This window comes from Camellia sinensis, chromosome 6 (assembly GCF_055761805.1).
Source record: "Camellia sinensis isolate YWXY chromosome 6, ASM5576180v1, whole genome shotgun sequence".
NCBI lineage: Eukaryota > Viridiplantae > Streptophyta > Magnoliopsida > Ericales > Theaceae > Camellia > Camellia sinensis.
Window position 1 is genome coordinate 144,043,050 of NC_138966.1, and position 22,464 is coordinate 144,065,513.

General features: G+C 33.7%; 1 protein-coding gene across 1 annotated transcript; it reads right to left on the reverse strand.

The window, feature by feature from the left end:
• Window positions 1-7,427: 7,427 nt before the first annotated feature.
• On the reverse strand, window positions 7,428-21,489 carry LOC114310008 (3-beta hydroxysteroid dehydrogenase/isomerase family protein). Its single transcript, XM_082874982.1, has 12 exons — window positions 21,051-21,489; window positions 18,915-19,004; window positions 18,678-18,811; window positions 18,397-18,567; window positions 17,802-17,918; window positions 17,622-17,701; window positions 16,725-16,923; window positions 15,159-15,276; window positions 11,009-11,183; window positions 9,721-9,877; window positions 8,006-8,072; window positions 7,428-7,917 (listed from the first exon to the last, which is right to left on the reverse strand). The coding sequence occupies exons 1-12, from the start codon at window positions 21,280-21,282 to the stop codon at window positions 7,718-7,720; spliced, it is 1,740 nt and encodes a 579-aa protein (XP_082731108.1). The 5' UTR covers window positions 21,283-21,489; the 3' UTR covers window positions 7,428-7,717.
• Between the last annotated feature and the right edge of the window lie 975 nt (window positions 21,490-22,464).

The following is a 22,464-nucleotide window of genomic DNA, read 5'->3' on the forward strand; positions in this document are numbered from 1 at the left end:
TTTGGGTTTTAATATAGGCAATTTGTGGAGTAGCACTCATCTCTTACCCTCCTGTAAAAATTCCCGGGTAAAAAAATCAGGAAGGGAATTTTGGCAACCAGGAATATAGGTAATATCGAAATCAAAAATACTTAAAATAGATTGCCAACGAGCAAAAATTTGTTTACTGGCAAGATTTTGAACATCTTTTTCAATAACATATTTAGCAGATTTGCAATCAACACGAAGTAAAAATTTTTGATTTAAAATATCATCCTGAAATTTTTGAATACATAAAACAGTAGATAAAATTTCTTTTTTAATAGTACTATAATTTAATTGTGCTTTATTCCAGACACCAGAATGGTAATGAACAATTTGTTCAGGTGATTGAGAAGTGACTTTCTGGAGAAGAATACCACCATAACCAATATCAGAAGTATCGGTTTGAATAATTTTGAATGAATTCTCAGTAGGAAAACCAAGACAAGGAAGAGACTTAACGTATTGTTTGACTTGTTGAACAATAGAAGTATGAACAGAGGACCAAGGAGGAGGATTATCCTTTAATCTATCAAACAGAGGTTGACAGACTTTCCTAAGGGCTTTGTAGAACTCAGCAATGTAATTGAGGGAACCTAAAAACCTTTGTAATTAGGTTTTATCAAGAATTTCATCAGGAAATTTAGACGCAAACTCAATGGAGCGACTAATAGGGAGAATAGTATTATGATGAATATCATAACCTAAAAATCTAACTTTAGTTTGAAATAACTTAATTTTAGGAGCAGATATGACTAAACCATGACTTTTAATTGTATAGAAGAAAGCAGTTAAATGTTTCCAATGGTCATGAATTGATTTGGAAAAAATTAATATATCATCAATGTAAACAATTGAAAAATGACTAAATGGATTGAATATATCATTCATGATGTTTTGAAATTCACTGGGAGCATTTTTTAATCCAAATGGCATGACATTCCATTCATATTGACCAAAGGGTGTATTAAAAGCGGTTTTATATCTATCTTTAGGGTGAATTTGAATTTGCCAAAAACCACTTTTTAAATCAAATTTACTGAAAATAACGGCTTGGCTAAGTCGTTTGATTAAATCTTTTTTATTGGGAATAGGATATCGAATCCATTCTAGAACAGCATTTAATGGTTTATAATTAATAACTAAGCGAGGGACACCACGCTCTAATTCAGCATTTTTATTACCATAAAAAGCAGGGCAAGACCATGGGGATTTATTAGGACTAATAATTCGATTTTTTAACAACTCATTAATCTCGTTTTTACACATTTCAAGTAATTCATGATTCATTTGAATAGGTCTAGATTTAGTAGGAATTTGTCGTTCATCAAAATTCTTAATATATGGTAAAGTAACTACATGTTTTTTCCTATGCCAAAATGCAGTAGGTAAAGATGAGCAGACAGTTGATTCTAGTTTTAATTTGAAATCATTAATTTGGGAAACAATAATAGGATCATTTAATTGTTGATCAATTCTTTTGTAATTAATTTCTTCTTTAAGAAAATTAATTTGTCTGGTTAATCGGTTAATGGTATGAGAAATAGAACAGTCTTTTAATAATTTTAATTCTAGCATTTCGGGTGGAAATAAGAATTTAAAAGTAACAGGTTGACCTAAAACATGAGTAGTAATGCCAATAGCAGACGTAGTAAATGGATAAAGTAAATGTATAAATGGAGTACCTAAAATGATTTTATCAGTCATGTTTTTAACTAGAACAAATGAGGTTTTAAAACAGACATTGTCTTGACAAACATGGACTTTAGGTAATTTATATTTAATATACATTTGACTACCATTAGCAGAAGTTAAGTTCTCATGACATTTTTCATAATATTTAGTGGGGAGCAAACCTTCTTGAATGCAATTTAAATCAGCACCAGTATCAATTAAAGCAACTAATTCTAATTCAAAATCATTGATAATAATTTTAATTGGCGAATACCATTTTTGCATATAGATTTTATTAATTAGATTTAATCGTTTGTCTTCAAAATTATTAGATTGAGATCGATTATCAAATAAGAGTTTATCGGGATTAGTATGATCAGAATCAGAAGTATGTGCAGAATTATTGTCGGATTCATGCGGAGAGGTATTTGTATTAGGTTGGAAATTATTAATACTTTGATTAAGTTTTAGAGAAATAATTTCATCTTCTAATTTTTTATCTTTAATCTGTAAATCTCGGATGGTATGTTTAATTTGGTTGATTTCAAATTGTAAGTCTTGAAGTGTGACTTCTTTAGTTTTATTTTTAAATCATTCTAAAGTTTTAGATAAACTAATAATAGGTTTAGCAGGCTTAGGTTTATTGTCGGAATGTATTAATAGAGATTTTAATTTTTCCATATATTTTTGTTTTAAACTAGGATCATCTAATTTGCTAATTAATTCTATTAATGCAGATTCTTCTTGATTTGATTTTGTTAGAACAATAATCTGTTTAACTGGTTTACAGCAAACATCATTGCATCCTAATGTTATATTATCATTATCAGAATCAGTATTGGTTGAATCATTAGAGGACATTTCAATATTAGCAGAAGAGGAATCACTAGCAGATTGATTTAATTAAAAGATTTCAAATATTTGACTTTTAGATTCATCATTTATTTGTAATTGATTAATCTTATCTTTTAATTTTTGTTTCTCTTTACATTTATTAGAATAATGACATTTTTTACCACAGTTATAACATGTTATATCTTTATTAGACTTAGATTTTGGATGTGATTTTTTGTAATATTTCTTTTTGGGTTTAGTATAAAATTTATCAGTGGATTTGGAAGGTGAATAATTCTTTTTGTATTTATTAGAATATTTGGATTTATATTTATGCTTAGAATATTTATGTGATTTCTTATGAGAGGGTGCTACAAGAGGCAAACCATATTGTTCACAGAAATTTCCTAATTCATATTTAGCTTTGTGTTTATCTTTAGTGGCTTTTTGACTAAGTTTAAGATCAATACACATTTTTAATCATTCTTTTTTAATAGTGCTAATTATATCTCCATAGGTTAAATTATCATATTCTATAACACCAGTAGGTTGACTAAGGACATCTCTAATTTTGTGAGCAAATAAACTGGGTAATCCATTAATAAATTTTTCTTTCCAAAATGATTTAGTACAGTCTTCTCTTAACATAACTCTAGAGGTAAATACATCTTTATACCATCTAAAATCACTTAAAGTAGGACAAGTAAGATTACTAAGTTGATCATGTATGCGAGAATAGATATTAGTTGGAGTACCAATAAAATGTCGAACAATTGTATAAATTAAAGCATTAATACCATCAGGGTGGCAACATCCAATGTTTTCATCAAAGATAGGTAAACCATTATCATCGGTTTGATTAGCGTAAATTACAGATTCTCTTTGTTCTTCGGTTAAATATTTTTCCCACCAAGATTTGAGCATACCAGTGAAACCAGAAGTAATTAATGTAACAATTTCAGGTTGAGTATAATGGGGATAATTACTAAGGTAGCTATTAGCGACCGTGGAGAGATGATTTAATTTTTGGAGGATTTGATCTTCACTAAGACCATCAATATTCCATTCGTATAACTTTTTGGCAGAGACAGAAAATTGATTATTAAGATTATTTTCTTCAAATTGAAGATCAACAGGAGTAGGTCTAGAATACCAGTTTTTAGTAGTGTGTGGGTTAACTTTGGGATAATGAATTTTATTTAGAGTAGAAGATTGAAATTGTTGAGTTAATTGATTGAGTTCATTATCAATAGTTTCAGTGTCAGAATAGGTAGAGACAGGTTGAATTGGAGGTTGTTGATTTAAAACAGTAAGACCTTTTTCTTTAGATGGTGAAGCATTATCAAAGGTAGATAATTTAGTAAATAATTTTTCAATAGCCTTAACGGTAGATTGATCATTGGTTACTAAGCTGGTTCGTTTAGAACGATTACTAGGTAGATTTAATAAAGGTGGCTCTAAAGGTTGTTTAGTATTTGTAGTGTGAACAGATTCCAAATTGGTTTCTATTTTGTCTAATTGTTTACCAATTGTGTTTAAACATTGATTAGTGTAATTATTTTGTTCAATAACCTTTTTAATCTCATTATCATTTCCAGGTAATTTGAAAGGAGAAGCAGGGATCTCTGAACCTTGTTGATTAAGAATTATTTTTTCTAAAGGAGGATGACTAGAACTAACAGAAGTAGTATCAGAAGTTTTCCATTTATGTTTGGTTATTGTATTAATCTTTTTGTAATATTTGTCTACATATTCTAATAGAGGTAATTCAGAACCATATTCAATCATAAAATCATACCATTGTCGAGTAATTTTAGACATTTGAGTAGAATTGTATTGAGCATAATAAGCATGTCGTTGGGTTCTATTTTTCGTAGATTTAAAGTCAATAAGTAATTTATCTAGATCAGGTTTAAATTCCTTTTTGATTGTCATTAATTGAGGATTAACGGGTGGTATAAATTCTTCAAAATCAGTTTGAGTTGGAGAATTATTAGAAGCAATTTCTTCTTCAGGTAAATGAGTGTGTAGAATAAACAGGTTTACTAATTTGAGAGAAGGTAGTATTATCTATTCCTTTTAATTTATGTAGAGAAGGTTGACCAGTTTGACCAAGATAGAGTTTACTATTTTTGCGAAATAAGGGAGTATTAAATATTTCATCTTCAGTTTCAATTTCAGTTGGAACACTGGATGTACTATGTCGAGAGGATTGACTACGATTGAATTTTATGCGTACAGAACCATCATTGAATTGATGAATGTCTTGGATATCTTGAATTGAGGATTGTTGTTGATTATGTTTGTAGTTTTCATTAACAGCGATCCATTGATCAGGTAAATCGATATTTTTCCATTCAATCATTTGAGGAACATTAATATGTGATTCGCCAGGATTACTACTACTTTGTATTAATAGAGTTTTATCTTTGGGACTCTTATGTAAAGCATAAACATTTAAATTGGTTTGCATACATTTATAATGAACACGATATATTAAAGCAATATTATGAACTTTGTCTTTCATGTTAGTAAATGAACCATGTAATTGGATGTTATTTTCTGTATTTTAATTACAATGTTTTTATTAAAATGATTTTGTAAGTGCATTCCAATTCCGTTGCTTATGTTCAAATTCCGTTGTTATTTTAGGTGTGTCTAAAAAGTAAAAAAAATATATAAAAAAAATCTTTTAAAAATTCACCAAATACCAAAAATACAAAAAAAAATACAAGAATTCAGTACATTTTTTGTATTTCTATGTATTTATTAATTTTTTAAAATATTTTTTCACAAATTTTTTACTTTTTAAATACATCTAACTAAGGTGCATCTAAAAAAGTAAAAAAAAATGTTTAAAATTTAAAAAATATTCACTAAAAACAAAAGAATACGAAAACAAAAAAACTCAATTTTCAAAAAACTTAATTCAAAAAACTCAAACCAAACACACTTATTTTTATTCTGGATTTGCTTGTCAAACTTCATGATGTGTGTTTTTATGTGATTGTTTATTTTGAACTTGATTAATTTTTAACCACCATCACCCTCACCATTACTAATATAACTATGAGCAAATTAGTTTCAAGGTAGCAACTAGTACAACAAGAAATTAATGTTGTAGAGACAAAAATTTAGGAATGAAATCATTTTTTAGGAAGAAAATATTTTAATTGACAAAAGTGTTATTATTATATTTTTAACGATGAAATTGAATATTAATAATTAATTACTATACATGTTCTAATATTAATTTTTTTATCATTTATTTTATTTTTATTTTTATTTTTATTTTTTGAATTACACACGTATTACATGTGCCAAAAACAAATACTAATATTATGATAAAAACGAAAATTTCTTAACCCGAAACCAAAAAGTTTCCTCTTCCTCTACCATAATGACAAACAAAGTTTCTTCCAGTATAATGACAAACTAGCATAAATGGATGCTATGCACGATTTTGAACAAATAATCAAAATATTTCTTAAAACTAATTACTAGATAAATTATGAAATTTAGAGGAAAATTGATTGGAATCAAAATATTTCCGTTGGTCCACGCTCAAGCGGACTAATCCACAAGACCAAGAGGAGGAATTGATAAGTTGGGCATTTTCAGCCCACCAAGTGAAATCGGCTGTTTCTAGTCATGACCTTTAATTATACTTAGAGGTATTTTAATAATTATAATTTTTCCAATACCAAAGTTTGTTGGTTGACATAACAAACTGTAAAAATTTTAAACCTTAAAAAATAGACTACCACCCTACCATCGTAATCATGGCCACCACCAACATTACTACCATAACCACCACTATCACCCTACCTCCATTGTTGCATCACACAAAGTTAATGTCGCCGATCTCACTACCATTACTACCAGTACTACCGATCATCACCACCACAACGAGCAACACTATCATTGAAGGTTAATAATAAAAAATTCATTTCATTCCATCAATTTAATAGATATATCTAAACATGGGACTAAGATTTTATATTAGAAACAAAATGATAATGAGCATTCAACTATTCATTAAACTTTATATTTAATTCTCACTCTCATTTCATTTTTGCGTACCAAACGTAACTTTAGAAGTAAGATAAATATATAAATTTGATTGAAATAAAAAAAATAAATTAAATTTTAATAAAATATAAAGGGCAAATTACATTGTTGGCCCTTATAACTTACACATTGTCAATTTGACCAAGAATTTTGTAAATAGTGTCAATCCTGGACAATCGAAAATGGGCATCTTGTTTTTTGGACAGAAAATGCTTACTTGCTCGACACCTGAACATATTTTAAGAATAAAATTATACTTTATTATCCCAAATTATACTTTGTTATCCCATTCTCTTCCAATACATATTATAGGTAGAACTCATAAAGATCGATAATTACAGTTTTGCGACAGATAAGATTTTACTTCAATTCAAGATGTTATTTGTCACTTGACTTGACACCATATTAGTGGGTGTCTGGGGGCAATATATGAAAGGCCGTGCAATGCATAATTCAAGATTAACTATATATTACAAACATTTTAGAATGTATACAAAAAAGCTTCTCATATATATACTTGAATAAGATATTTCAATTTTTACTATTACAACTATAATTTAAATGAATTTCCCTTACTTTTTTTCAATTCTTGAAGATATCAATTGTTGATCAAACATTAGCCGTCAGCATCATTAATGATCAAATAAAAACCCCAGAAAAAAATATTACATATTTCAATTAATCAGATTGAAATCACAAAAATTCAGGCACGATAACAATGAGATTGAGAACAAATCCTATAAAATTTGGGAGGGCAATGACATCTAATGAACTGAAAACTGAATAGAGTGAACAGGCAGAGAGAGAGAAAAGAGAGAAATCCCGTGTAAGAAAATGCATAGGCACACACATGCGCGCACGCGCACACACACACCCACATATATATGAAGTTAGATCACATCCGTAGCTTAAGTGACAAAAAATTGTTGTATGATATCCACATCAATGACAATGAGGCTTTCTGAAATCAAACTAAACTACTCAGGCTAAGCAAATGAAGAAAGCAGCAATTTTACTATCATGCCCCACCTATATATATCCTGTACAAGGACTTCATCATCAGTTCGCATGTTCAAATATTTACAGTTGCAAATAAGCTTCCTTCAACCAGTTATTGTCAATCTTTTTCCATAGCACAGTTTCTATTTTCATGCAACATTTCGGTATTACGAAGAAATGAGGTCACAGAGACGGGTAGGTTATCCATCAACAACACCATAGCTGTCCTCATAGCATTGAGCAGAAAGTTCACAATTCCGTCAATTTCTTCCTCGTATTGCTCATAAACAAAGAACGAGGTGAATGCAAGGACCAGTCCTACATTTTATTTTTAAAATAGTCAACTAAAGAATAAAAAATATAAATCATCAAGCATTTCTGAAATGGTGAGACCAATATTCCATACCTACACCAATAGCTTCTGTTAAGTAATGGGAGGAGATCACCTTTAGAAAATAGAGAGATACGGCCATCTGCGGTAAACAGATTTTAAGTAGTATATTTAAGCCTCTTCAACTAAAACTCCGTAAACACATCAGTTTCCAGTAAAATCATTATTACATCAGCAATAACAAAAACAGAAAAAGAAAAAGAAAAGATGATGATTCCTCAGTCAAAGACTCGTTTATCCCAATTATAGCTTAGAAGCTAATGCACAAATAGCAGCCATTTCTAAAACTTTACAAAACATTTCATTAGGTTGTGTTTGGTTCAAGATTTGGGGAGGGATTTGGAAAGGAAAAGAGAAAAGGACGGTTAAATGTGAATACAATAAACCTACATTTCACCTAATTTTATACAACTTTTCTCTTTCCATATTCAAATCCCTCCCCAAATCCATGAACCAAACACAACCTTAAGGAAATTACACGAGAAATGATGCACTAGATTTAGCAGTATGGAGATTGGAAAGTGTTCCAGCAAACATTCGTAGACTTCGCAGCACCAACCATAAATGTTCATCAGCATTATAATTGTTTTCGTGACATGGAAGCCATTCCAATATTTGATTTCATTATTCCAGAGAAATGAATGGAACAATGAAAAAGATAAACTCCTTAGGATGGTCTTTGTTTCTCCAAAATTTCACACTTGGATTCAAATTAGAAGTTGTGGAACTCTCGTGCTTAGCAAAACAAAAGTTGAGCTCAAGGTTTCTCCGTTATGAGGAAAAATTATAAAAACATTCTACAAATTAAGACAATTTTGTCCAAATAATTGAGTTATATTTATGGTCCTATAAATTAAATTGCTACAAGTAAGTTTTCTTATGCTGTTAGGAGTCATAGGCATTTTGGTAGATCACCTATTGAGTTGAAGCAGCCACAATGCCATTTTGTATACCTAATAATTCGATCAGACTTGACAGGTATTGTGGATTAAATAAAAGACTGCTGGGTTGGATTGATCGTCTGTCACTCTCTCTCTCTCTCTCTCTCTCTCTCTCTCTCTCTCTCTATTTTTCCTACTTCAAACGCTTTCCATCCTTGCTTTCTCCCCTTCCTCAGATATTCTTGGAAATCTATTTTGCTTACATCTTCCATGGCAAGACAATCTAGAGACTCTGCTTCAGCAGGCAGAGCATGAGAAAACAAGTCAAAGATGATGCCTCCATCATGTGTCATGCAGCCAGACACTTGTTAATCACATTCTTAAGGGCATTTTGAGACAGGAAGAGTCCACCCAGGTAAGCGATTACAAGACCAAGAAATGCACACCATCTAGGGCATGTTTCTCTTTGCATCAAGCCCAATAACCTCAGCTGGGGAATCAGTTACTCAACAGCCAAGCAAATGCTTTCTCACCCCTCACGAAAACATTATTCAATTTTAGTGTCTAGATAAGTACACAACAAATGGCACCCTCTTGTGCTGTATTCCTACTTGAATAAAGTACCCACAAGGAGGCACCTCTCAGATTTTTCCTGATTAATATGAATATAATTGGAATTATTTCAGAATAGAAAGCAATACTCTGCATTTCAGAATATCATCATGGCCTAGATCCTTTCATTAAATTACAAAAAAGAGGAAGAAGATATGAAATCAGTGTAGAGGGTGTAGGCACTAGGCATGCAGACTTAGACAACATTGAACAAGCACTGAGGAAGCCATTACATACCTTGAAGAATAGATTCCAATCCTCTCCCTGGGCCAATGCTCTTGTGACATGAACCACTCTGTTCCACATACATGCTATGGCTGCAACTAAATTTGTCATATCCACATCTGAGATCTCAAAAGAAGATGAAGAAATCCTCTCAACAGTGAAACCAAGTCTGTTGCAAAAGCATCTAGTCAATAAACTGCCAATAATTTGTAAGAGTACATTTTCACCATCAAACAAGGATACAAATCAACAGACAGCCATGGGTCAAAATTAAGCTTGGAAACCTCAAAAGCCAAACACAAGAAAGTTAATGCTACTATTAGGCTCACATGATTGCATCCTATTCAACACTATTGTATTAACTATTAACTATTCTATTTGATTAGATTGTAATATGCTAAGTTGAGATGATGTATTTGCATGACGAATAAAACAAGGACGAAGACCATATAATCTGTAAGAGTAAAAACAACTCATGAGCAGCCTTTAAAAAAACTACAAATTTTGACTGCCACAAAAGATAAGAAAAAAAGAAAAAGAAAACAAAGAAGAAGCACCAACAAAACAAGCATTGAGCAAAAGGTTTGCCTCTGAGAAATCATTGTGTTACAAATGTAAAAGCATAAATATCTGCCCTCAAGCCTTAATAGCAGAGTTTTAAAAGGCTTTCTTGAGGCTCGCCTTGAGGCTAAGGTAAAACGCATTAAGGCTTTGATTTTTAGGCATTACTCCCCAAAGGCTTGCGCATCATAGTTTGAGACATGCGCCTTAAGCGCGCTTTTTACGCATAAGCATGTGAGGAGTATGCACATGCAGAAGTTGCCCTGGGCATTTGTTAAACTTAGTCTATTAGATTGTTTAAACATAAAAAATTAAAAAGAATCCATTTTTACAACTATATTCTACAGGAAAAATTAAGTAAATGATCAATCAAGAAAGACACAGTTAATGGTCAAGTGAGAAGCTCAATTACTGAAGTTAAGAATATCGATTTCTCTTTCAGTAAAGGAAAACTTCCTTCTATGCAGTAAAATGTTCAACGCATTAAAGCGAAAAGTATTTACATATTTATATTTAATTTTGTTTTTATTTTTTTTAACTATTTAAAAATATTTAATTTATTCAGTAAATATTAAAATTTGAAATTTGAAATGCTTACGCCTCAACGCCTTGAGGCTTACGTCTCAACGCCTTGAGGCTTACGTCTCGCCACATGAGAGGTAAAACGCCTTAAAGTACGCATTCGCCTTTAAAAACTTTGCTTAATAGTGCACCCATGCTTCATAAATCAAATACTCACATATTTGATGGCAAAAAGGCATGACCCAATAGGGTAACTGTAACAAGCAGAAGAAGCTTCGCTGCAGACGAGGTAAAAGTTCTTCCAGAAAAGAAAAACCAGTAATATAGCAGAACCAGAGCAAGAAAACATGTAAATGTCTTCTTCTCATCCCTCCACAACAAAATATTTGCAACTGCAACAACATAAAAGGTCATTCTCTGAGAAAAAGAAAATCTGTGTCTGTACATAGACAAGTGAAGAATTTTATAATGCAAAGCATATTCCGAGTTCATATAATTGAAACTTTTAAGCATCACCTAGAAAATGTTTGAATGCAATAAAAATGTTGCATTGTTCAAAAAACTTGTTTAGAGATGTTACCATAATGCTCTTTTGGCATGTTTTACTATAGCAGAATGAGTTGATGCATGAAATGCTTCTTGCTAAGGTCCTAATTTTACATAACTTGAAACATGTGGGTCTCAGGAACAATAGAAAACAACATCCCTGGTGTTCCTTATTGTGTAAGATTTTAAATGGTTTTTTTTTTTTTTGGCCAAGCTCAGGCATAAGGGTTCACAGACAGATTGGTTTAACGTGGGGTAGGGCCCAGCTACAGCTAGCCAGGGTTACGACTAGTGAGGACAATGCTGACCTAATAATATGCATTAACCTGTATATATGTTTATTGTCAAATTATGTCCACATGTTAAAATTCAATGTATAAAGAGAATTGTATTATTGATTGATTTATTTTTATATCTATTACAATGATTCATGATTCCTATATATAGAAGAGGGTGAGTGTGTAGTAGGTAAGGAGTAGGTGAAGTGGAGGTGATAGTGGTGTAGTGGGTTAGGTTTAGTGGAGTAGGTGAGGTGGTAGTGGTGTAGTGGGTTAGGTTTAGTGGAGTAGGTTTAAGTGGGTGAAGTAGGTGGATTTTAGTGGAGTAAGTGAGGTGGTAGTGGTGTAGTGGGTTAGGTTTAGTGGAGTAAGTTTAAGTGGGTGAAGTAGGTGGATTTTAACAGCCCCCGCAAACTCAAGGGGGATAGGAACTAACCAACTTGAGTTTGGAGAGAGTAACAAAACAAGAAAATACATAAAAATAAAAGAGGATAAGAGATACTGTATGGTCGTGTCAGACCATTGGTGAAGACACTGGATGGTGGTGTCATAACGTTGTAGAGGACACTGTATGGGGGTGTCATAACCATGTAGAGGACACTGTATGGTGGTGTCATAACGGTGTAGAGGACACTCGATGGCGGTGTCAGACCGATGTAGAAGACAGTTTATGGGGTCATGTCGGACCGTTGTAGCAGACAATGTTCTGACAGTTGTTGTGACAGTTTACAGAGTCTTGCTGGACCCTTGTAGAAACTAACCGGAATCAATGTCGGGACAGTTTACAGAGTCTTGTCGGACCCATAAAGGAGCTAACCGGAATCAATGTCGGGACAGTTTACAGAGTCTTGTCGGACCCATAAAGGAGCTAACCGGAATCAATATCGGGACAGTTTATAGAGTCTTGTCGGACCCTTAAAAAGTCGCACCCTCAAAAGGTGTGCCCAATCTTTCAAAAGGCGTGCCATCAAAAGGCGTGCCCAATCCATAAAAAGACGTGCCATCAAAAGGCGAGCCCAAGTCATAAAAAGATGTGCCGGACATGATGGCGAGGCACGTGAGTGCCTTGACTGGCGCGCCCGTTTGTCGTCTGGCGTCAAGTGGCGCGCGATACGCGTGGCTGCCTCGCCTATTTAACCAAGGTTGATGCTGAGGCTGAGGCAGACAAAAAACTTCTGAAAATCCTCTGAAAACAACTCTTCCTTTGCTGAGAGAGAAACTCGGTAATACTCTGTAACCAACTCGTCTCTGAAACACTCAGCAACATGGCCTCTTCTTCCCGTCCAGCTACCCAGAACATGGCCTCCTCTTCCCGTGGTCTGCTCAAGCTCTTTCCAGAACTGAACGAGTCCACAAGAGAAATAACTGGTGCGGTGGCCAGTGAACCTCAACCAAACACCTCTGGTTTTGCTCCGTTGAACTTTCCGATGCGGTCGGTGGAGCAAAAAATGGCGGTGCAAACTGATATTGAGGCCAATCAGTATACTCTGAAGTCATGTGTGGAAACAATGACTGCGGTCACAAACTTGTCGCACCGGCTGCAGAGCAGGACAAATGAGGTGCAACAGTTAAACTCCCAGCTGGCTCTGCTCCAACGCATGTATAAGGATGCGCGAGCAGAGATAAGTGTGCTAAAGGCAGAAAACAAGGAGCTGAAGCGGAAGGCCACCGTGATGTTCCGATTTGGAGGTCCACCATATGCTGCAGTGGAGGAGTATGGGGGAGTGAATGTGCTCGGTGGACAAGGAAGTACTGAGGGAGCACCGTCAAGAGCCGCCCAGGATGGAGGCAAAAAGAAGAGACCGGCGATAGAGTAGATAAGAAAAAATCCCGCCTGTGGATGTGTGTGTGTTTTTTTTTTTTTTTTTTTTTTTGGTAAAATTGTGATCGGGGTTGATCCCTGAGATGAATAAAATATGTGTGTTTTTGCAAACTCGAATGGGAGGTGTGGTAATGTAGAAAAATCAACTGGAATGAATGTAGTTTTTTTTTTTTGTTTTTTTTTTGGTGGTGAAAATAATAATAATAATAATAATAAATAAAATGAAGTGGTGGAAGCCAGTGGAATCAATGAAGGCTAGTATAATATATTGGAGTGGGGAAAAGAATGATGGGAATGTTGAGTATATAATAAAATAAAAATGGATATGTGAAAGAGATTAAAAAAAGGAGTTTAGAGAAAATAAATAAAAATAATAGATTTGGAAATCAAACGGAAGAAAGAGAGAAGACAAGCCCACGTGGGTGGCTTTTTTTTTTTTTTTTTATTGAAAAAGAAGAAAATAAAATAATAAAATAAAGAAAGTGGAGCAATGTGGGTGGGTGCAAAAGGTAAAGATGATAGCATAGAGGCAAAGTGTCATAAAAGGGATCAAAGAGCAATGATAGACATAAAGATTCAGCTGCTGATGCAACCAGTCCGTCCGCTGTGTGTATGGAAGAAGATGGTGATCGAGTACGGCAAGAAGCACGTCGAGACTCCAAAATCCGAAGATCGCGCCACCGGCATCGAGGACGAACTCAAGACTTTCGATATCGAATTCGTCAAAGTCGATCAGGGCACTCTGTTTGATCTCATTCTGGCAGCAAACTATCTGAATATCAAGAGCTTGTTGGATCTGAACTGCCAAACTGTTGCAGACATGATCAAGGGAAAAACTCCAGAAGAAATCCGCAAAACATTTAACATTCAGAATGATAATTTTCAGTGGAACAAAGCAGGTTGCACATAGGCTGAAGATTTTATTTGGATTAGCTGGGTTCAAAGGTGCTGAACTACATGGAAATCTTACCCAAGCCCAGCGTCTTGATGCTTTGGAACTTTTCAGGAAGCAGCAAGTAGATTTTCTTATTGCAACTGATGTTGCTGCTCGTGGACTTGACATCATTGGTGAAGAGCCGGATTGTTGCAGAGCAATCAACAACTAAATGGTCTCAGATCATTGACCAAATGGAGGATCAAGTGGCTGCAATTCACCAATGATGGGAAGGTATGTGTAGAAAATAAGCGGAATAGGTGGAGGTCCGGCGGACGGCTAAGGTGAGGTTGTCGCCCGCCGGTGAAGCGAAAAATACTAGGTTCTAAACCTGCTCTGATACCATGTTAAAATTCAATGTATAAAGAGAATTGTATTATTGATTGATTTATTTTTATATCTATTACAATGATTCATGATTCCTATATATAGAAGAGGGTGAGTGTGTAGTAGGTAAGGAGTAGGTGAAGTGGAGGTGATAGTGGTGTAGTGGGTTAGGTTTAGTGGAGTAGGTTTAAGTGGGTGAAGTAGGTGGATTTTAGTGGAGTAGGTGAGGTGGTAGTGGTGTAGTGGGTTAGGTTTAGTGGAGTAGGTTTAAGTGGGTGAAGTAGGTGGATTTTAACACCACATGAAGCACATAAAATTCAGAGTCACAGGTATTAATAAATGCAACCAGTTCAGCTCAATGAAGCTTCCACCCAAGTGTACTTTTTGCAATTTGGAGTGTTAAAGCATAAGCTTCTATCATTACAGAGCTTATTACAAAGTATAACAAGTAAAGTCCTACCTTTCCCACTGCCTAGCAGCTTTTCTGCTTTTAAATGTTCATCAAAATTGCTATGTCTTCCAAAAGATGACTCCCTGGCTAAATGAGAGAATGATTTAATGGTCAACATGACCCCTTCCTGTATATTCAACAATCACACACAAAAGACTCATTCAGATATACAATTTCCATAATTATAATTAATATGTTAAAACATAATAACAACAGAATTTGTTTTTATGTTTAGTCAATGCATATAAAATATTGAAATTAGAATTTATATCAGTGTCAGCATCTTCTGACATCTTTTTTTTAAAATATATTCTGAAAGGCAAATTAATATAATTGTTCAAGTAGCAATCAACCCCAACTAATTCTAATTATGGAAATTGGAATATGCCCAGGAGGAAAAATGGAAGAAGCCATATGGGCCCCAAGAAAGAACCAGAACCAGAACCAGAACCAGAACCAGCACCAGCACCAGCACCAGCACCAGCACCACCATATATACAACATGCTTGAAGACTACTTAAAATGGGTGTGGGAATCCACCTAATGTTTTCCTGCACCTGATTTGATTTGGCAAAGTCATAGTTTGTTAAATTAGAGGTACTTGGAAATCTTACCAATTAGTTGTCATTTTTCAGAGTCTAGTTTTGTGGGGGTTTTTGGTTATGTTCTGTCAAGTCTTTTCTTTATTGGAATGGTTAAGTCTTAATAAGTTCATGAAATCCTTCATCTAGCATGGAAGTTTCTATTTAGTAACATAAGCAAGTGTTTTTAGAGACAATTGAACATGTTGATTAAAAAATTGCTCCTTAAATGTTTGCTTCCTTCTTCAACTATGAAACTCAATTAACTTCTTTTAGGAAGGACTTCAAGAAGACCTTAATGAGGTTCTAAGATTTATCCATAGAGTCTACCTTAAAGAGTTTCTAAGCTTTACATTATCAGATTGGAAAGCAGAAGCTGTCAAACAGTAGACTCTTACCAAAGTATCAAGATAAAAATAAAAATAAAAAACAACATTTTTTCCTCAATCAATGCATATGCTTTTCATTTACCCAAGTATGAGAAAAAGTACTATACTGGAAACACTTGCATCCTGATAATAAAGGGTTGTTTGGGATGATCTAAATAAGTATACTTTTTTACTTTTTATGAAATATGGATTGGGTTTGAAGTGATGTGTTAGAAAGGTGATGTGACTTAAATAAGATGATGTGACTTAAATAAGATGGTGACTTTTTGACTTTCTATCTTTTTTCAAGCATGCCAAACTTGGCCTTAGTGAGTCCAACACCAAACCGCCCCCGCCCCTATTTTTATTTTATTTTTTAAAAAGAAGCAAAATCCCTGCAGATTTTCTTCAAATAGAGTTGCAAAAGCTGTATTCATATGCTGGCCATATGTTAATCAGGAAAGAAGCAGCATAAATTAGAGGAATCAACAGATATAACTTTATACAAGACAAAATATGCAACGGCTTAGATTTACATTCCAGTCTCTTATGGAGCTTGAGCAACATCATTGTTATTGCGGAGAGCAAGGTTAGATAATCGTGAAATACCCAACTAAGAAACTTACTTCCAAGGAGACAACTGGTGAGTATCCAATATGTTTTTGAGCTGCAGAGCAGTTAAACGTACTTGTGCGCAATGCTAATCGAACAACACCATGCAATGGTGCAGAACCGTTAAGCTTTGTGGAGGCCATTTTTGCATGCATCCATTTAACAAGCAAAACAGTATACCAGACCAATGTAGCTGGAAGTTTTATCATGGGTCTGTAAGCAGAATAGGGGGAATCAAGTTCAGGGAGCAATATGAGAAAACCATCATAATCATTCAAAAAGAAAAATGAGGTCAATATGGATTTGTCATTGCTTCAGTAAATATTCTAGCATGATGGCATTTTTCAAAAAGGAAATGGCTAGTCAGAAGAGCAACAGTAGACAAATATAAAAATGTTGCTTATGTGTTACAAGCAATTAGGCACAATCTTTAAAAGCTATGCAAATATTGAGTCAAACAATGATTGAGGCCGCGTAACATCATCGAGCAGTTTAACCCACAGATGCGATATTAGCCTGTATATGAAAGGACCTCCAGCTAATAAAATAATAATACTAAGAACAACATTTTAAAAATAAATAATAATAATAACAAATAGAAAGACAGAGGAAGAAGGGAAAAACCCACAGAAGAAAAAAGAAAGTTTAATAGGGAAATCACGACACATTGGACACATTGATGGTTGGTTCAATTACAAAAAATAAATAAAATAAAATAAAAAATTAACAGGGTAGGTGATAGCATATTTAAAAATCCAACAACCATGTGAATATAAATTCCAAAATGCATGGGCAGCTTTCAAAATCATTGTCACAATGCAAATTCTCTTACAACAGAGTTTATTCCCCCAAACAATCCGCACCCACCCCCCAGTCTGGAAAAACAACACATTAAACAATCAATTCATTACCTCTGGTAACCCAGGTCTTCCAATATGCGAGAGACAAATTCCCAGAACTTCACTGGCTCAAGATTTGTGATGAAAAATGCCTGCAAATTATCATAAAAGAATTTTCTCCTTTTCCATAAATCTAACTAAAATTTAAAACAGGAAAAAAATATCGAAATAAAATTCAAAATCGATGGATACCTTTCCAGATACTGAAACCATCCGAGAATCTAGAGCTTCATCCGCACAGATAAGGGCATGAGCAACATTCTCAACGTAGGTAAAGTCGGACATGTTGTTACCACTTCCTATAATAAACTGAAATGAGAAACTCTATTACTTATTCAAAGACAACTAAGTAAAAAAGTTCTATGTGCACAAGCAAAAAAGGTACAAAATATCCAGAACAAAGTTGGGGAAAGAAAAAAAACAGACTCCATGGAGAAAAAGCAGCCATCAGCAGCAGTTCAGAGAATGATAACTAATTTGAGTGCACAACACCTAGAATATGAAGTAACTTGTGTTTTTCCCATTTTGTTGTTGTTTCTAAGCATACAATCACATTCACCACCACCAACCAAAATTTCATCCAGAGAGGCCAAAGGGTAAAACAAAAAAAATAGAAGGAAGAAATTGACTCGGCTATTGTTGGATACTATTATTGTGTAATTATGTTTCAACCAAAATTTAATATGCAGTCCATTATATTCAATAGCAAAACAAAGTTTACAAAACATGGTGAAACATTAAGAAAACAAAACCACATATAAATGAAGTACAAAAGAAAATTTCAAACCTTTGCCCAGCCAAATTTTGCTTGATTCACAAGGAACGGAATAATCTCTGTATCACCAGGTCCAAATACATTGCTAGGACGAAGTGCACATGTCAGAAGGCCATCAATATCATTAGCAAACAGGAACAGTGCCTCTGCTTGAGCTTTTAAGTCAGTCAACATGTCCTCAAACTTTAACAAGGTACACATGACGAGGAGGAAAAAGGATGATGCTTAGTGGGAGGAAAGATCCTAAGAGATATTCTATAAAACATATGAAGAACTGTAAAAGAGAGGCATACTTTCCAAGCATACAGCAAGGACTCATCTCCATTATGTATATCATATGAACCGTCAAAAACTACATCTGCAGAACTGTTGTAAATTAGTCGCTTGACTTTGCACTCTCGGCAAGCATTGATGACATTTTTTGCACCTGAATGAGAAATCCAACAGTAAGCAATCATGATTGCCTCTTAAGGCTTCACTGCCCAAAAAGCTCACTTAACAAGACTAAATATTAAAATCAGAGCATTAACCTTGAACAATGAGTGTGTAGCATCCATAGAAATCATGTGTGGATGAGGTACCAGCCTCCACATAAAAAACAACAGAGGAACCTTCAATAGCTGCAAAGGATGTATATGGCACATGCAATGAGTTTTCCAGCCCCAATTTAGAAATCATTGATTAAAAAATAAAATTATACGATATAAATAATGAAGAGAAAAAGGTAAACAAAGCAACAGTGCATGATAAAAAAGTAAATCAGTTTCAATTACAGACAAAGAAAAGATGAGTCAGAGAGCACATTTTTAAAATACGGTTGGCATGCTAACATCAAAAAAGAAAACAATGATGACACCACAAAGGTATGGAATGAAACTAGGTAAGGATGCAGTAGCATTCCGCCATCTAAGAGAAAAACTGATTTGGACAAGAAAATTCAGGCACTGATGCCAACACTTACACTATGTTTGGTTCAAGGATTTAGATAGGGATTTGGAAAGGGAAAGGGAAATAGTAGATGAAAGGGAAATAGTAGATGAAAGGGAAAAAGTAGGTGAAAGGGAAAAGGTAAGTGAAATGTAAATGAAAGATAACTATATTTTACCTGCATTTCACACACCTTCTATCTTTCCCTTTCCCTTTCCAAATACAAGAACCAAACACAGCCTTAGTTGATTTCAAATTAGCACATGATGTTGTCCTGCATATCAGGCGCTGATGCCAACACTCTTTTAATAATGGTGAAATAATTTGGGAGAGAATGTATTGGAGAACATAGCCTGACTGTATTGATTGACTCCAGAGGTTTCTATAATCCCAAAATAAATTTTAAAATCACAAATGCTCATAGAGACTAAGCTTGCAAGTTGCAATTTTGGACTTCTTTTTATTATGTTTTAAAAATGGCATATAATTGCAAAGAAAAGAAGTTATAATGACTTATTTGCAAATAACAAAACCTGTGTAAATGGAGCATAAAAGAAAGTACAATAGTGATACATCATTATATAAAGGTACGTACGTAAACACGTATAGACAGACATGTATATAAATAACTGCACAATGCATAAAGAAAGAAAGAAACATAAGGAAACAAAGACTGTAAAAGATATAGTAAACAGAGAAGAGAGTTATTTCAGCAACAAAACTAATTGGCATACACAAGGACAATAATACAAGTATAACCTCTACTCAACTGAACCTATTACAACCATTCAGCCAAATAATCTTCTTCTTTTTATTCTTTTTTTCTTTTTTTCTTTTTTTTTGTGGAAAGAATGTAGCATTCAAACTCTATTTTTCCTATCATTTTCCTCAAATATCTCATCAAGAAGAACAAAGGGTGAGGGGTAGAAATTTAGACTCAAATCAAGGGCATTCTATGCGCTATAGATTGAATTACAAAAAGAAACTCGCGTAAAATGATAATCACATAATATAACAATCAACCAGACCACCCCAAATTTCATTCTGTGAAGTCTGTAAATGTTGATTGGTAATATACAAATATACAGTACAAGAATAAATTTGAGAAAACTTATTAAGTGCACAAACATACAGTAGCTGTTTTAATTTTAACTCAAACATTTACAAACTATGCAATTTCCAGATCCCTGGATCTCACTTTTGTTGGTTGAAAGAAAACAACGGGGGAAAAATAAAAATAAAAAATCTTGAGAAGGTTAATACTTTCTATTGGATTTTTTACTCAAACTTAAACCCTATACCAGCATCCCGCTTACGACTCGAGATTCTCTATTCAATTCTTGTCCAGCATTTTCTCTGCAACTAAACAAAACCTAAATTAAACCAACTTGTTTACTCCATATAGAGAAAGAACAACCATCTAGTAGTAGATGTTTCAAATTACCAACACATGATCTTGCAAAATACACCATCAACAAATCCCCATCTTTCCATTTAGTTTCTATCCCCAAACTCAAAACCCTATAGTCGTAATCAATCAGGTTTAGTTTTTACAGTATAACTCAAGTTCTGTTTTCTTTGCTTTTCTTGCAGTTTCTCAGCAACCAAACAACCCAAATTAGATTAACTTACACACTCCAAATAGACCAAGAACAACGATCATCACAGCATACACATAATATATATATATATAAACAAACAAATATTCGTATATAAATTCAAATATATATAAATATTACCATTGATGATTTGAGGTTTGTTGCGAACATCGACATGAAAGTAGGAAGCGCGACCGGTGGAGAGGGCTTGGGAGAGGAGAGAGTTGGTCTCGGAGGGGTCGAGTTGGAGAGACTGAGCGGAATCGGCAATTCGGACGATCCGATCGTCGAGTTTCAAGAGCCTGAGGACAAGCGATCGTCCAATGAAGCCTCTTCCTCCTATGACCACGCAGGTTCTTAAATCTATCACCATTTTCTATTTTCTGGAGATCAAGAAAAAGAAAGAGAAAGAGAAAGGAAAGTTAGAGAGAGAGAAAGAGAGAGAGGAGGATTGTTGTGATTTTATTGTGTGTTTGGGAGGCGAGAAAATTCACGAAGAAAAGGAGGGGATGCTTGGCGCCGAAAATAAGAAAATGTTTCGTTAGAGTAGGACTACCTTACTCATGAAATGTGGGTCCCCAAGAATCCGATGGTTGATGGGCCAACTAATATTATGGTTTTGGCTCATACTCATGGATGGAATTGTTGGGTCTTTTCACCTCCTACCCTCACCCAATAAAACCCAAAATAAATGAAATAAATAAATTAAAAATTAAAACTAAAATTAGAAGAAAAAAATCTATTAAATTTAAATTATCAAATAAAATTTTAAAAAGGAATTAAAGCGTTTATGATTTAGGCATTAATACATATGAAATAGCTTGTTTTCTAAAAATACGTGTTACATATCAAAAAAATCAAATTTAAATGCGCATCATTTTTTCAAATTTTGAACATTATTTCTAGTTGTTATTATTATTATTATTATTATTATTTGTGAGCTTTCATGCATTTTGGTAAATGAAATTGACTACTTTTTTTAAAAAAAAATTAACATGATAGATAAATTATTCCATGTAAACAAAAATTGATAAAACTTAATTGCTTATATAGCATTACTCCATGTAGAATTTAACTTCCATAACTGAAAGCAAACAAAAAAATAATTTAAATTTTATCGTTTGCAAATATATTTTCTTTAATCTATTATGCCTCAACTTGTGAGCTCGGCAATTTATTTTTATTTTTTTTTTAAAAAGTAAGTCTACAATATTGTTGTTTGCAGCTATGTTTTTCTTTATGTATTATGTTTATGAGCTATTACATAAATTTACCTAACATTGGTAGCCTTTCAATTTTGAATTTGTATTTTTTTTTTTTTTTTTAATGAAGATCAAGAAATAACTAGGAAAATTGTTGAAGCATCTGTCAACATCGTGCAAAAGGGAGGAAAACTTGTTTGGTGAACCCACCCTACCTTAGACTTGCCACGCTTATGGTCCCTCCAAACCTCTCCTAATTGAAGCCCAGTCCTTACTTTCTCTAATGGTGTGTTTGGTTGAGGGATTTGGAAAGGGAAATGGAAAAGGTGTGTGAAACTATGTGAAATATAGGC